Raw genomic sequence first — 15981 nt, forward strand, 5'->3', positions numbered from 1 at the left:
TGTTAAAGTTGAAGTGGAAACAATTGACGGCAGTATAAATACCAACAATCTGATTACTCTCAGAGGTTGCGCCGCCAGGGGCAGAGCTCTTGTTGGACTGAGTGTAGAGTGGCGGAGCCATATGGAGGCTAGGAGGGGCTAAAGCCCACCCCCCGAATTTTCATTTTCATTTTTATTTTATTTTTAATTAAGAGAAGAAAGAAGAACATAACATTACCTTTTTTTTTTGAAACCATAACATAACCTATTTAATCATGCACATTGAGAGTATATTTTCTCAACAATTGATAATGAAAAGATTTTGCAATATTTTCAATCAAACAGTACATATCGAAATTAAACGTCATTAGTTTCTCAAACAGAAACAATTAATCTTTCAAGTATTTACTCTTAAGTTATTTATAGTGTACTAGATCTATTTAATGTGTGAAAATATTGTTTGTTTATATTACTTATATATATATATATATATATATATATATATATATATATATTTAATAATTATATGGGCTAACCAAAAATTTTGGCTCGAAGTTCAGCTCCCATACAAGTTCAGCCCCCTAACGAAATTTTCAAGCTCCACCACTGTGTATAGTTCAAGGGAACACTGCTTATATGCTTTGCCGGCAGAATAACTTCCGTAACCAAAACATTTGTTGTGATCGTGGTGGCCTGCGTTCCATTACAAAAGGGACTACTGATGGTGAATTTTTCCATTCTGGACGTCGCATCAAGTCTTTCATGAAAAAATATCATAGATTAGGAGCCAAATATGGAACTACATATCCTAAATGATTATGTAAAATGATTTTCATAGAGGAACACTATAGTTTGTATGTCTTCATTAAATTTTAATTGTGATTAATATGGAACACGATAGTTCGATGTCTTCATTAAATTTTAATTGTGATTAATATATTCGAATTGAGAATTAATAAACTAGGAAAACGAATAGAAACAAAAATATCCATAGGCATGCATGGTGGAATATGGGTTAATGCATAAAAGAGGGTACATGCATACAAGCAAAAACACGAAGCGATATTATATCCAATAACTAAGTAGAAATTTCCCTCAAAAAAAAAAAAAAACTAAGTACAAATACTATTTTAATATATTTTGTAAAATATCGTGGTCGAAAAGTAATAGGAAAGAATGTATCTATGAAAATAGAAAATGAGATTAGCATGAAAAAAGTAAAAATATAATAAACTAGTGAATAAGGCTTGTACTGCTGGGCTCAAATTGGGCCACGAATCAAATTAGAATTCTATTAGTGGAAAGGGTAATTCTATTCACAGCCCCTATTTTACTCACTATAGACCCATACAATTTATCTATAAATTTATATGATTATTTAATAGTTTTTAAATATAAAAATTGATTAGAAATGTATAAATAAATAAGAATGAATGAGAATTGAGGAAAATTAGAATGAAGTGATTATACGATGCCACGTATGATATGATTTATTTTGCGATAATGTAAAAATTAATTAGAAATATATAAATAAATAAGAATGAATGAGAATTGAGAAAAATTAGAATGGAGTGTTTATACGATGCCACGTAGGGATGTCAGTGGGTGGGTATTACCCGAACCAGAACCATTAAAATTATTCTGGTTCTGAATTTGGAACCATCCGTTAATTATTGGATCCGGACCATTGAGTGATAAACTCAAATGGTCCGGGTAGGTTAATTACCCATGGACCCAATAATACCCAGTAACCCATACACCAAGTCCCAAATTTTTTTTCCTCCCCAACCCCGCCACCCCCACCCACCCCACCCACCCCCCAACCCCCACCTCCCCCCCAAAAAAAATTTTTTTTTTAATTTTTTTTTTTAATTTTCCTCCCCAATCCCACCCCAGCCCCGCCACCCCCACCCACCCCACCCACCCCCCCAATTTTTTTTTTAATTTTTTTTTAAAATTTTTCCTCCCCAATCCCACCATAGCCCCGCCACCCCCACCCATCCCCCCCCCCCCCAAAAAAAAAAATTTTTTTTAATTTTTTTTTTAAAAATTTTCCTCCCCAATCCCACCCCAGCCCCGCCACCCCCACCCACCCCCCAACCCCCACCCTCCCCACCCCAAAAAATTTTTTTTTAAATTTTTTTTAAAAAATTTCCTCACCAATCCAACCCCAACCCCGCCACCCCCCCCCCCCCCCCCCCCCCCCCCCCCCAAATTTTTTTTATTTTTTTAATTTTTTTTAAAATTTTTACTCCCCAATTCCACCCCCACCCACCCCACCCCCCTAAGCCCCCACCCCCAATTTTGTTTTTTGAAATTTTTCTCCCCACCCCCAGGCCCCACTCCACCGCCCTCACCCCTACCCACCCCACTCCCACCCCCCAAAATTTTATTTTTTTTTTAAATTTTCTCCCCATCCCCTTTTCCAAAAAAATTATTTTTTTATTTTTTTAAAATTTTCTACCCAGCCCAACCCCACCCCCACCCCCACCGATCGCAACCCCTCCCCCATTTTTGAAAATTATATTTATGTCGTTTGGCTCTATAGCTTTCGATCAACACTCGCACTTTTGTTACATAATTTCTAATGTAATAGATCGAACTATTTAATAAACGATAACAAAAAATTACAAAATAATACACGCCGTTTTCATTGTTCAATCAAATTCTTGACCTATAAAGGGGTGGGGAGAAAAATTTTAAAAAAGGGAGGGAAGGGGAGGGGGTTGGTGGATGGGTGGGGATGGGGAAAAAATTAATTTTTTTTTTTGGGTGGGGGTGGGCGGTGGAAGAGGTGGGATTGCGGAGAAAATTATTTTAAAAAAAAATGGGGTGGGGGGTGGGTGGGAGTGGCGGGGCTGGGGTGGGATTGGGGAGGAAAAATTAAAAAAAAAAAAAAAAATTGGTGGGGGGTGGGGGTGGGTGGAGGTGGCGGGGCTGGGGCGGGATTGGGGAGGAAAATTTTTTTAAAAAAAATGGTGGGGGGTGGGGGTGGCGGGGCTAGGGTGGGATTGGGGAGGAAAAATTTTAAAAAAAAATTAATTTTTTTTTTGGGTGGCGGGGGGTGGGGGTTGGAGGGGTGGGGGGTGGGTGGGGGTGGCGGCAAAACAGGTCGGGTCGGACCGGACCCATAACAAACGGGTCGGGTCGGATCTGATCCGTCAGGTTTTGGGTCTAAATGGGTCGGGTCTAGAACCAGAACCGTTGCTTTATAGCTCAACGGGTAATGAACGGTTCTGGTTCTGGTCCGGGTAATACCCACCCACTGACATCCCTAATGCCACGTACGTAGGATAAGATTTATTTTGTTATAATATATGTAGGATCGCATGCGTTCTATTTATAAATTTAAAGGAAAAATATTAATCGCAAGTTTTCGCACCTACTCGGAAACTGCACGTACAACCTCATCATCAACATTCGATGCTCGTGAAAGTCAACATCAATTAGTTTATCAACAAACATGTAGTAATTAATTAAATCAATGACAGTGGTTATATTTTAAGGGGTTAAGTACCAATTTCCCCCTATCGATGGCGTCCCTATCGCATATAGCACCCTATAGTTAGGGTAAGTGCTGCTTACTACCTCAACGTGGCAAAATCGAAGCAAATTTCTCCCCGCTACTTAACGGACGTTAACGCCGTTAGAAAAAAATATTTTTTCTTCTCTCTCTCTCTCTCAATTCCGGCCAAATCTCTCTGTGACGCCGGAATTGAACCCAAACTCAATTGCAGCATGTAGTTTTCGGCCAGATCTCCCTCCGCCCTCCACCTCTTCACCGCCGCCTCAATTTAATCACACCGACACACACATCCTCGCAAGCTCACCTATGTTCTCAGTATTTGTGAAATCATAGCAAAAAAAATAAAAAAAAATCAGATCTCCTTCTCAGTTTTGCACCTCCCGTGGATGCTCCAGCGTAGCCTCCATCGTCTGCTTCAGCCGGAGAGCAGCAACAAAAACCATCCGTCGCTGCCACGCGTTCTCTCCCTCTCTGAGCCGACACTTGCAGCCCTTATTCACAACCACGAACCACCGCGCGGTCCATCTGCGGTTTCGCACCTGTTCTCCACCGACCGCCTCATTCTACCGCTTCAAATCCAATTAATTTGCCAATCAGAGGCCCGTAAAACGGAGCGAATAATGTCTCATCATTCTCTCATCTTGGTGGTGAAAATTTTCCGGCCAAACTCAACTGTAGCATGTGTGTTTGAGGGAGGAAGGAGGTGGCGAATTTGGAGGGTTTCGGGGCGGGAGATGAAGGGGGAATCTACTGGGTTTGGAGCTGGAAGAGAAGAGGGCTTTGATTGCGGCGAAGGCAGAGAAAGGGCGGCGGGAGGAGAAGGGGGTGTTGGAGGAGAAGTTATCGACGGCGGTCGACGATCCTACACCGGAGGAAGGCCGTGACGGTAGATTTAGAGGAGGGGACGGACGGATTTTGAGAGAGAGAGAGAGAGATGGGCCCCACCATAAATAAAAAAATAATAATTTCTAACGGCGTTAACGTCCGTTAACTAGCAGGGGGAATTTGCTTCGATTTTGCCACGTTGAGGTAGTAAGCAGCACTTACCCTGACTATAGGGTGCTATATGCGATATGAACGCCATCGATAGGGGGAAATTGGTACTTAACCCTATTTTAAGAGCGAAGTGCTTAGGCATTGTGGTACAAGTTGAACCAGATCCATATACAGTGCTGATTCCGGAAATTGGCTTCTTCATTTTCTGACAAGAGTTTCATTATCATGTGCAGATCCAATTAATTTTCCACTTAACTTGACCTCTATACTGTTAGGTGCATAATAGTCAAGTGAGTAGAAATATTCCAATTACTTGTACCATCCGATCATAGCGTGTCTACTGGTACGTGACACCCAAATGGTATCATCTGTCCCAAAATATAGTGTGTACCACGTGTACCATTCTTCATTTTTTTGTATTTATAAATTATTTTTTATTTCATTTTAATTTATTATGCTTTTATATATTATAAAGATAATTAACAAGGGTTCATTCATCCATTTAGGATTTATAATTATTTTTTATATTTATTTGAATTAATAATAGATTATTTGGGTTCATTAATTCAAAGTTAGGGTATATAATTTTTTAAATTTTAATTTTTCAATGATAAATACTAATTAGAGTTTATAATAATATAATAATTTTTATTTTTATAAAAAACAATTTATAAAATAAAAAAATGAAGAGTGGTACACGTGGTACACACAATATTGTGGGACAGAGGATCCCATCTGACGTAACACCACACTATACGGACAATTTTGTGGGAAAAATAAAAAAAAAATGGATCAAAATTTGTGTTATTGTTTTCGCAATTAATTGTTTTTATAATTCAGAGAGAAATTAAAGAGAATAATATAATAAGAGATATAGAGGAGCATATTATTGCCAGGACTAAAGATTGTATTTATAGAATTAAAAATTAAATTAAATATAGGGTTTACACATGGTTATCATTATATATGCATGATATATATAAATATCTAAAATACGTACCCCCTTAATTATCTCAATGAAGTTATGTCTCTTTTGGCTGTGTATGGTATTGTCAATTAGCCCATCTTATTGAGTGTTGGAATTAATTGGTTATGTCAATATTTTCACCACCCAAGCATGCATATAGTTTTACAGGAGACAATCATTTTGGGAAATTTAAAAAGCTAGTAACATTTGGAAGCTGGACAACAAGAAATAAAGTTACAGGAGACATAAGTTGGAATGAGAACACATTTTCATCCATGTCATTGTTGAATTCTATACAGATTTGTTGATTGACACTACAAAAAACGGTTGTCAGAGATCGGCGGTCTATTGCCGGAGATTTACCGGTAGCTGGGGCCGTCGGTGATTAGCGCCGGCGCTACCGCCGCCGGTAATGTTGAATGGACGGCGGTGGCGTTGTTGCCGGACGTCACTGACGGCAGCCGCCGTTGGTGATTAGCGGCGGCAACATGCCGCCGGTATTTCTCACCGGACGACGGTGGCCTCTCGTATTTGTTTATATCTTATTTGTTTTGAATGATAATATATTTATCTACTACTTATAAGGTGGCATAAATTTATAATATCCTCACTTAGGTATAAATTTATATCTTATTCAAAGGAAAACATGTTGCCCGAAATTTTATACCACATGTACAATTTTTTTAGTACGTCAAAATAAATGAAGTATAAGGTTGGTAAATGGAACTTACCTCTTACTTATCCCTAAAGGCAAAAACACCTTAAAAATAAAAAATATTCGAAAATTCATACAACAAAGCCTCACTCAATTAATTTAAGGCCATCTTCAAAGAGAGCTGTGAAAACCTCCATTCTCTCTCTCGGCAGCGACATTCCGACCACCAATCCGCCGTCGGAATCCGACGATTTACACAACGACATCGAATACTTCTCTTTATCCATCGACAAAACCTCCAATCTCCTCCCCTTACCCCACCCAAAATCGGCATCCGACAAATCGAATTTCGGCGAACCAGAAACTCTTAATGCACTCATCACCACCAATTTCGACGATTTCGACAACCAATTGTCCAAATTTTTTAAAAAATTCTCTTTATTGTTTACGTTATTCATGATATGATCAGCAATGGCCTCCGCCGCCTCCACAAATCCGCTGTCCGCCGCCACCTTGTTACGCTCCAGCTTCACCGGCCCGCCCCCCAAGCAATTCCCAAAGTAATTAATTGGCACCGGCGGCTCGACTAGCGCGTTCGACCGTCCCCTGCCGTCGTCCGAATAAATTGGCACCTCGGGGTCGTTTTCATCGGCGGCGGCGGCAGATTTCACCATGCAGCTCCAGGTATACGCCGCCGTGACGACGAAAGAAGAGATGCAAACTATGTCGGGATTCTTGGACAGGGCTATATTCTTGAGCTTTTTAATGTCGGACTGATGAAGGGTGAATGCCGCCCTAACCCTGTTCGTCGGTAACAGAGGAGATGACGGCGCTAATGGAATATTCCTCATCATGTTCCAGCACTTATCAGTAATGCCACTGATATCTCCAAAAACTGATCTGTCGAAAATTAACGGCAGAGACTCGGCATTTCTCAACATAAAGTTCTTGTCGCCGCCGCATTTATTGATTTCAGCCCACGTAGACATGAATCCGACGACTGACCTCGCATCTCCGAGGCAGTGATTATTGCTCAAACCGATACAAAATCCACGGTCGGAGAAAAGCGTTACCTGTAGATAAGATTGTATACAAATCAAATACTCCCTCTGTCCACGAAAGAACTTCCTATCTTTCCTTTTTGGGACGTCCACAAAAGAACTTCCTAGCTATTTTTGGACTATACCCACCACTTATAATCCTCTCACTTTTCACTTTTCACAACTCTCAATATTAATTATAACACTTTTTTACCACTCCCAATACACTCAACTACCTTTTATCCACTCTCAATACACTCAATAATATTTTTTCTTAAAACTCATGCCACTCCCTCCTAGGAAGTTCTTTCATGGACGGAAGGAGTATATAGAGAGTGTGGAACTTGTGATAAGTATATTTTTTGTGAAAACTTGAAATCGATTCACTTCTATAAAATTAATGCATTTATTTTTAAATTTATGTATTACATCAAAACAAAAGATATATCCTAAAGCAAACGCATCTCAATACTGTTGTTTATAATATGCTATGTCGAATAGGATGAATCGAATGCGAATCGAATTCACTATTCGAAAATAAAATCGAATGCTCGATAGGTTTCACGAACTGGAATGGGTACTCGGTTTGATTGGATTCGTTTACGTTCATACCTGCAGGGCTACGAGAGGGGCAATTTTGTAATTTTCCTGCTCCGTCAACGGCGGCATCGGCGGCAGGAAATCGTAGAACTGATCGGATTCTCTGGCGTGGCTTCCGACGAGGTCGTCAAAGTTGCGGCCGGAGATGGCGACGGTGAGCGGTACTGTGTCTCCGGAGACGTAGCGGATTACGGGCTGAGATTTATCTATGTGGTGAGGGTAGAGGAGATTCGCGGCGACGGGGAGATAGTGTTTGAGGGTTAGAGAGAGAGAGTGTTTGAGGTTTGGAACGACGGTTTTGGAGAACTCTTCCTCTGAGCATGGGTGGTCGTAGAAGATGAGCTGGTCGATCGGGTGGAAATGGAGCCAAACGATGTCGAAGAAGCAAAGCGGCACCGTCAGCTCGGCGGCGGCGCCTGGCGGAGGAGCGATGCCGCAGGTTTCAAGCACGGTGGTCATGGTGGTTCTGGACTTAGCTAATAGAGTTATTGGCCTTGCTCTTTATTTTCTGCTGCTATAATTGCGTTCTATTTATAAATTTAAAATAATACCCCATTATGTCTTGTATACAAGAAAAATCATAAGTTTTCGCACCTACTCGGAAACTTCTATATGACAGAGCGTGCAACCTCATCAACATAAACTAATTAAATCATCGATCAATATAATCATGTATGTATATTGGGGAGCGCTCTTTAATGAGACCCCCTATTTTTAATGAGACCTTAGATACGATCTCGTGCGTTTATTTTATTAATTCTATGGCTGATATTGTACCTAAAGGGCGAATTTTTTTCTTAGGGTTCGAATTTTGGAGGAAGCGAAATATTTTAAATTTCGTTATTCATTAGTATATACTGCATTGTTCATTAGTATATATGTCTTATTCATTAACAATTTTTAAAATTAAATTATTCATCAGTATATATGTCTTAGTCAATATACTTAATGTCTCACGATAAAAATAGGGGATCTCATTGGAGTGCACCCCTATATATATAGGGGAGCGTTCTTCGATGCTCGTGAAGCTCAACATCAATCACCAGAAATTAGTTTAGCAACAAACATGTAGTAATTAATTAAATTAATGACAGATAGTGGTTATATTTTAAGAGCAAAGTGCTTAGACATTGTGGTAGAAGTTGAACAGATCCATATATATGCTGATTCCGAAAATTGCAGCACATGCCTTCTTCATTTTTCTACGTCTGACAAGATTATCATGTGCAGATCCAATTAATTTTCCGGTTGACTTAACCTCTATAATGTTAGGTGCGTAATAGTCAAGTGAGTAGAATTCCAATTACTTATACCATCATAGAGTTTTTACCAGCACGTAACAACACACTATACGGAGAATTTTAATTTGCGGGAAAAATGGATCAAAATTTGTGTTTTTGTTTTCGCAATTAACTGTTTTTATAATACACGTCGTGCATGTAGTTACTGGAGTAATACATACTGAAGTTTATTCACTAGTTCAAGATTGAAACCAAAATGAAGGTGATGAGCTTTAAATAATGAAAGACAAAAGACAACAGTAGTATTGGAGGCAAAAATGGTGACTCTATTCATTTTCTATTTATGTATTGTAAACATAAGAAAGGAATTTAAAAGGCCTACAGAATATTCTAGGAAATTTAGAAAACAACATTTGGAACGAACAAGAACACATACATTTGCATTTCTATGACACAAATAGGGATGGCAATGGGCCGGATCTGGACCGGATCCTACATGGTCCAGATCCAGATCCGCATTTTCTTACTTAGGTCCGGATCCGGTCCAGATCCGTTGGATCTAAAAAAATAAGATCCAGGTCCAAATCCATAAGATCCACAGGGTCTCGGGTCCAGACCCAGATCCATATTTTTTTTCTTTTTAAAATATTTATAAATTTTAAATAAACTCAAATTAAAATCGAATTTGATCTAGACTTTCAACAATTATTAAAAAATAAATAACTAAATCATAATCTATGTAAAAAAATTACTATAAAAATTCATAATAAGTAAGAATATAATAATCAAGTACTAAATAATATATTAGTATTATAATGAGATATACACTTATTGTAACTGTGTATGTAAAAAATGGTGAAAATTAATTATAACATCATTAAAATCAATTTCATCTCTATCTTCAGCACAATATTTAGTAACAGTGGAACAATGTGTATTCTATTTTGACATTGAAAAAAAATATAATAATAATAATAATAATAATAATAATAATAATAATAATAATAATAATAATAATAATAATAATAATAATAATAATAATAATAATAATAATAACTAAAATTTAAATTAAGATATAAGTAAAATATTAACTTTAATAGAACTATATATTATTGAGGAAAAGAGATGTATAGATTGGTAATAGATTTTAGACTAGAGTTCAATAATAATAAAATAAAATTATATATTTTTTATATATTACTGGATCCGCGGGCCGGATCTGGACCGGATCTGGGTCTTAAAACTTTTGCTCCAGATCCAGATCCAGATCCGCAAATCTTAGGAGTGATCCAGATCCGGTCCAGATCCATCGGGTCCATTTTTTACAAGGCCCAGATCCTCTAAAAAGGATCTGGATCCGCGAATCTGGACCGGGTCCAGGATTCATTGCCATCCCTAGACAAAAAGAAGACGTTTAGTTTGAATGATAAGGCCCCAATTTTTTCACCTATAAAACGTAAGGAAATGTTTGCATTCTACAAAATTAACAACAATAAGAATTATCTTCTCACATTTTCCTCACTGTGTGTTTTGGAGATGCTTTTTTCTTTTTTTGTTCTTTTCTTCTCTTGATTGGTGGTGGAAATGATCAAAACACTGTCTCGATCTATATAATGGACAATTTCAAACTTATTGATTACATGTGGAGTTTAAAATTATTTAAGTCCACTATCTTAGGACGGTTTGTAAAAATAGGCCAATATATTTCGGATTTGTAAAAATAGGCCAATTATTTTATTTTTTTGTATTTTTGGGCCACATTTCGGCCCAATTCGGCATTTATAGGCCATATTTTTTGGTCAAAATGTGGCCCAAAAAATCTAATTGGATTCAAATATGGCTCAAGAATGTCGAAATTTAAAATTATTGGTCTATTTTTACAAGTCCGAAAAATATTGACCTACTTTTACAAATCGTCCTAAGATAATGAACTTAAATAATTTTAAACTCATTACATGTGCCCACGTATGCAAAGTCAACCTAAAGTAAGTTGCATATATAGCTGTGATCTCTCTCGTTATAATTAATTTAATTGAGGCAGAACCAATTTTATAATAATAAGTTCATTATAAATCTATAAGAGTAGTAGTAATTACACTACAAAAAATATTTTTTTTACCGACGAAATTTTCTCTTGGTAAATTTGAAAAAACCGTCGGTAATTATGATTACCGAGAGATTACCGAAGTAAAATAGATGTCAGTAATTTCAATGTCGGTAAAAAATTACCGAGAGAATTCGACTGTTGGTAAATTTTACCGAGGGATTACCGAGGAATAATTCCCTCGGTAAACATGATGAATTTGGCGAATTTTTACCAAGGGATTTATCCCTCGGTAAAAGTCCTTTTTTTTTAATAGTATGTTGCACCTCCTAATCCACTTGGCTCAAGGCTCATATAGAAGTAGAAAAACTAATAAGCATTTATGAACGAAAAACTAATAAGCAATTGTGAACTCACAAACTAAAAATATGAAATTATTATATTATACTCCAACCATAATTTTCAATTATTCTCCTAAAGTTCGTCAGACAGCAATTTACATTCAGAGATGAATAACCTCAAGGAACAAAAAGAAAAAAAATGGTTCTAAAAAGAAACTACAATTATATCTCCATATGGCAGCATAAGTCATGTCATCATAAATAATACAGCATCAAGATACCTGCAAAATTAGAAGAAAATAGATGGTCAATTGTGATGCTCTCGCAACTCAATGGTCTTACTGAATTATTTCATAGTCAATTCCATCAAGTTAAGCAAAAGTTCTCAACTGCATTATATGATGATTTTCTGTACAAGTTACACACATAATTAGCTCAATAATATCGTTATTGTTCTTTCCACAAAATATACTTACTGATACACACAACTCAAATATATAATGCACATCATAAACCATAACATAACATTGCATCAACCACAACACAAGTAGCAGAATCATCTCATCAAAATCAAATCAAGAGCACAGCATATGCCACCAATTGCTAAATAAGGTCCACACATGCAAGATAATCATGTTATTTTGGGACAAGATGTTGAATATCAACACAATGAAATTAATGAATTCAACTCTATTAGGTAAATCATATTGCGATGTAGTTTATCTTACACTGAATTGCAACATCCCTAGTTTGGCATGCTTGTTAAATAAAGATTAGCTAACAAAACATCACTAGGCAACAACAACTCCACATGTTCCAGATATTATTCTTAAATACAAATGCATCATCACCTTATCATCTAGTGATATACAAGAATTGATACATAAATTTGAATAGACGACAACTAGAAAAATCATGCCTTTATAGTATCACCCCAACTTACAGACTAGAAATCTTAAAAACAAAGAAACAATTAAAATCATGTATGAAGTTCAATAAGTCAGGTGCTGATGAATTGCCAGATATTATTCTTAAAGTGTAATAATTCCATCAAGTAATTACATGGAAACCGAGCCTTTACTTACAAACAATACTTCAAACAGGGGAAGTAATTTGCATAAATATATCCACATTTTATAAGGCTTGCACACACTGGCTAAATAATAGCTCCAAATAAATTAATTTCAAAGAAAATTACTAACCTTCGGCAATGAGAGAGAGACGAGTCTGGTGAAGAAGTGAGAGGTAATCGGAAATGGCGATGATGTTGCGACGTCGGAGAGCAGCAGTGGCTGCATTTCAAAACAGAGAAGACAATATACAAGGAAATGATACACACACACACACACACACACAAAGAGAGCGAGAGAGATACCAGATGATGGTGGAGCTTCGCCGGAGGAGGATAGATGTATCGGCAGCGATCTGAACATGCTCGCAAATCTAAGCAAAATTAATGTAGAGAATGGAAGAGAGGAAGAGAGAAATAGATGCAAAACTTACCAGGATTATCATGACAACGAGAGAGAGAGCATATGATTTACCAGGAACGACGCCAGCGGCGGGGACGGAGACAGCGAAGACGGCGGCTGGCGCTGCAGAATGAGAATCAGAATTGTGAATGGCGAAGAGGGAGAGAGTTCTAAGAAAGAAGAACCGCATAGTCTTAATTTAACCAAAGTAAAGTTTAAATTTCATTTTACCGAGGGAAGATATCAGTCGGTAATCTTCCCTCGGAAATCCCTCGGTAAATCTCTCGTTGTTTTTGAAAATTTATTTTTCTCGGTAATTCCTTGCTAAACTCTCCATAATTACCGATAATTTGGATTCCCTCGGTAAATCCGTCGGTAAAAAAATATTTTTTGTAGTGTAATAATTGTGGGAGATTTTGAGGTTAGTTTCGCTTGGATAATTTTTTCATTTTTGTGTGGATAGTGATTCCACCTGCGTGCATATAGTTTTCCCTCCCTTATGTGATGTAGAGGTCCTGTTTATGCGAGTTGCTTATTTAGTTATATAATAGATATATTTTGTAATTTAAAAAAAATAGATTAGATGGAGTGAACAAGGACTGTTAATAATTATATTTCACAACGCTTCTTGATTCGGGTTTCACTTGTAAGGAGTCCATTGAAATTCGACATTATTATTATAAAAATTTGTGGATTTTTCTAATGCTATTTTTGATTCATAAATTCCATTTCACTAAAATAGAATACTGAATGAAGTAATTTTAAAATAAACATTATAACATTTATTTGAAATTGGTCTAAATTAGATGTATTATGAACTATATATTTAAACAGAGTATCGACCAATAAAATTTTAAAAGGGAAACTATAACATTTTTTTTAGGGAAACTATAACATTTATTTGAATTTATCAAATACGGTTTGCATATGTTGTGTCAGTACCTTTCCCTTGCTTTTCAAATCATTTAGATTATCATATTTTTCTGACCTAAAGATTGCCTGATTGTAACAGATTCGTAGCCTTTATGTTTCCATCATGGTGTATCCGTACACCATAAATTTTTGAAGCAATCGTTTAGCAAGAAGTAGTAATTGTCCTTTTTTTTATTTATATCATGAATGCTAAGAACTCTTTCAGTGTTAACTTATTTCTTTTGCTCATGTGAGATGCAGCATGCATAATATCTAGATAGTATCTATCATCTCCAAAAATAATATTAGTGGATAGTGCATCGAAAGGTAGAAAGGATTAAATTCATTCAATCGTATAAGTTCACCAGTACTCTTCTGAACAACTATGCCTCTCTTATAGGGCATCGACTCAAAATCTCCAACAATAAAAGTGACGACCTTTGATGCGGTTGGCATGTTGTATTTTCTGTCATCCTTTGATCTATTTCCTATTAGCTGAAATTTTTACATCGATGGAGCTATCACATGAAATTGATCAGCAACCATTTGAAATTCAAAATATTATCTAAGGAGATGCATCAGTAAGGATTTTTAATGATTTATTATTCATAATTCTTTTAAATAATATATTAACACATGAGTAAATTAAACTTATAGCAACATTGTAGATCGAAGAAAACTTGGTCACAATATCAATGTCGTACATAACATCTTTAAATGTATAGTGACACTCACAAACTTCATAGCTACCTCAACTTTAAAGATACATTTTCTTTCCAACATGGTGCTAAGTAATTGATGTGTGTATTTTAGTTACCTAGTTTAGTGTGCGTTTCGCCGTGATTTCATGTGATTTTGCATAGTTTGCAATGTTTTGGCGCAGGAATGAGAAGAATTGGAGATGGAGCTGTTGATGGAAAGAATTGGTGAAAGACGAGCTTTCCATAGAGAATTGACGTGAAGTTGGAGATAGTTAGAGATTGGACTTTTAAACACTTGTTAATTTTTTATAAAGCTCAAAACTCTTGTTTTATTTTTAGTTTTGGAATTAATTTGGTGAAAGGGCCGAAGCCCATGATTTTTGGTTTAGGCGGCCTAGGTCCGCATGCATGGAGTATTAGTTAGGTTTTAATTTTCTTTTGGTACACACTTTTACTACTACAGCCGCAATTGTTGATTAGATATAGGAGTTGACTTCTTTGTTTTCATGCAATTTAATTGATACACACGTTCCTTAGAGCACCCGCAACGCGGGTACTCGAAGCATTACTCGATCATGCACAGCTCCTCGAGGATGGCGTTGCAGCACCTATTTCCTCGAGTACTACTCGAATGTTTGAGTAGTACTCGAGCCTCAAATAAAAAAAATATATATATATATATTTTAATTTCCAAACTAATGTTTTCTTTTGTTTTTTTTTTTTATTAAAGTTTTATGTAATATTTAGGATTTTATAATTAATGCAATTTAAATTTGAAATAAATTGTGTTATTTAAATTTGAGCAATTAAATTTAAATAAAAAACATAAAAATCAAAACTAATATTATCAAGGAGGCTATCAAGGAACCCCAATGCAGCACTACCTACTCAATAACACAAACACTATCAAGGAGGCTATCAAGGAGGTCCCAATGCGGATGCTCTTTAATCTCCTTGTTTACTTTTACTTTTACAATTAATTCTTGCATTTGTTTTTGGAATTGCGGCTGGAATAGGATCGAAGGCAGACGAGTATTTGGGTTGATTCAAGTGGTTGATTTAATTGTTGCAATTTATTTCATAGCTTGTTTCGTTTATTTTATTTATGTTTATTTTTATTTTATTTGATTGTTCTTAATTTAAGCATGAGTAGCTAAAACCTTTAATTCGGCGAGAATAATGAAACTCTAATTTAATGATCTATGAGATTTAATTGGTTTAAAATTGATTCCTATTGATTCCGATTAATTCCTAGGTTCAATGATAATTCTGATTTTATTTAAGTCTGGCCAACTTAAGTTTAATTGGATTATAGTCAATTAGTTCCTGCAAATCCGTAATTGTTGGAATAGGGCTGATTAGTGATACAACTACCATGTTCGTAGTAGGAATTAATTGGTATATTAATTATTACTAGCGTCTCTAGGATAATTGATATAAATTGGGTTCCTTCATCTTAATGCTATTAGAATATTAAATCTAGGTCTGGCGTCTCCAGCTAGGTTAT

At 36.3% G+C, this 15981-nt stretch overlaps 2 protein-coding genes across 5 annotated transcripts; both read right to left on the reverse strand.

Moving 5' to 3' along the window:
- Nucleotides 1–6082: 6082 nt before the first annotated feature.
- Nucleotides 6083–8282, reverse strand: LOC130992572 (malonyl-coenzyme:anthocyanin 5-O-glucoside-6'''-O-malonyltransferase-like). The gene is made up of 2 exons (XM_057917263.1): nt 7776–8282; nt 6083–7196 (listed from the first exon to the last, which is right to left on the reverse strand). Exons 1-2 carry the CDS (start codon nt 8220–8222, stop codon nt 6270–6272), a joined length of 1374 nt encoding a protein of 457 aa, XP_057773246.1. The 5' UTR covers nt 8223–8282; the 3' UTR covers nt 6083–6269.
- A 3187-nt stretch (nt 8283–11469) lies between these two features.
- Nucleotides 11470–13245, reverse strand: LOC130993325 (uncharacterized). 4 transcript variants are annotated; one of them, XM_057918192.1, is made up of 4 exons: nt 12893–13066; nt 12765–12814; nt 12592–12681; nt 11470–11670 (listed from the first exon to the last, which is right to left on the reverse strand). In XM_057918192.1, exons 1-4 carry the CDS (start codon nt 13049–13051, stop codon nt 11637–11639), a joined length of 333 nt encoding a protein of 110 aa, XP_057774175.1. In that variant the 5' UTR covers nt 13052–13066; the 3' UTR covers nt 11470–11636. The 4 variants fall into 4 exon arrangements, with proteins under 4 accessions (XP_057774175.1, XP_057774159.1, XP_057774149.1 ...); XM_057918176.1 differs by having other exon boundaries at nt 12765–12832; XM_057918166.1 differs by having other exon boundaries at nt 11470–12681; nt 12765–12832; nt 12893–13245.
- Between the last annotated feature and the right edge of the window lie 2736 nt (nt 13246–15981).

The sequence above is a fragment of the Salvia miltiorrhiza genome, chromosome 1, assembly GCF_028751815.1.
Source record: "Salvia miltiorrhiza cultivar Shanhuang (shh) chromosome 1, IMPLAD_Smil_shh, whole genome shotgun sequence".
NCBI classification, from domain to species: domain Eukaryota; kingdom Viridiplantae; phylum Streptophyta; class Magnoliopsida; order Lamiales; family Lamiaceae; genus Salvia; species Salvia miltiorrhiza.

What these genes read in the sequence shown, in the direction of transcription:
- LOC130992572 (XM_057917263.1), bottom strand. Translation starts at nt 8,222, where the DNA reads ATGACCACCGTGCTTGAAACCTGCGGCATCGCTCCTCCGCCAGGCGCC. An exon ending in CCCCTCTCGTAGCCCTGCAG is followed by an intron (nt 7,197 to 7,775) that starts GTATGAACGTAA and finishes TCTTATCTACAG; the next exon opens with GTAACGCTTTTCTCCGACCG.
- LOC130993325 (XM_057918166.1), bottom strand. Translation starts at nt 13,051, where the DNA reads ATGCGGTTCTTCTTTCTTAGAACTCTCTCCCTCTTCGCCATTCACAAT. An exon ending in TCGTTGTCATGATAATCCTG is followed by an intron (nt 12,833 to 12,892) that starts GTAAGTTTTGCA and finishes AATTTTGCTTAG; the next exon opens with ATTTGCGAGCATGTTCAGAT. An exon ending in CGAAGCTCCACCATCATCTG is followed by an intron (nt 12,682 to 12,764) that starts GTATCTCTCTCG and finishes TTTGAAATGCAG; the next exon opens with CCACTGCTGCTCTCCGACGT.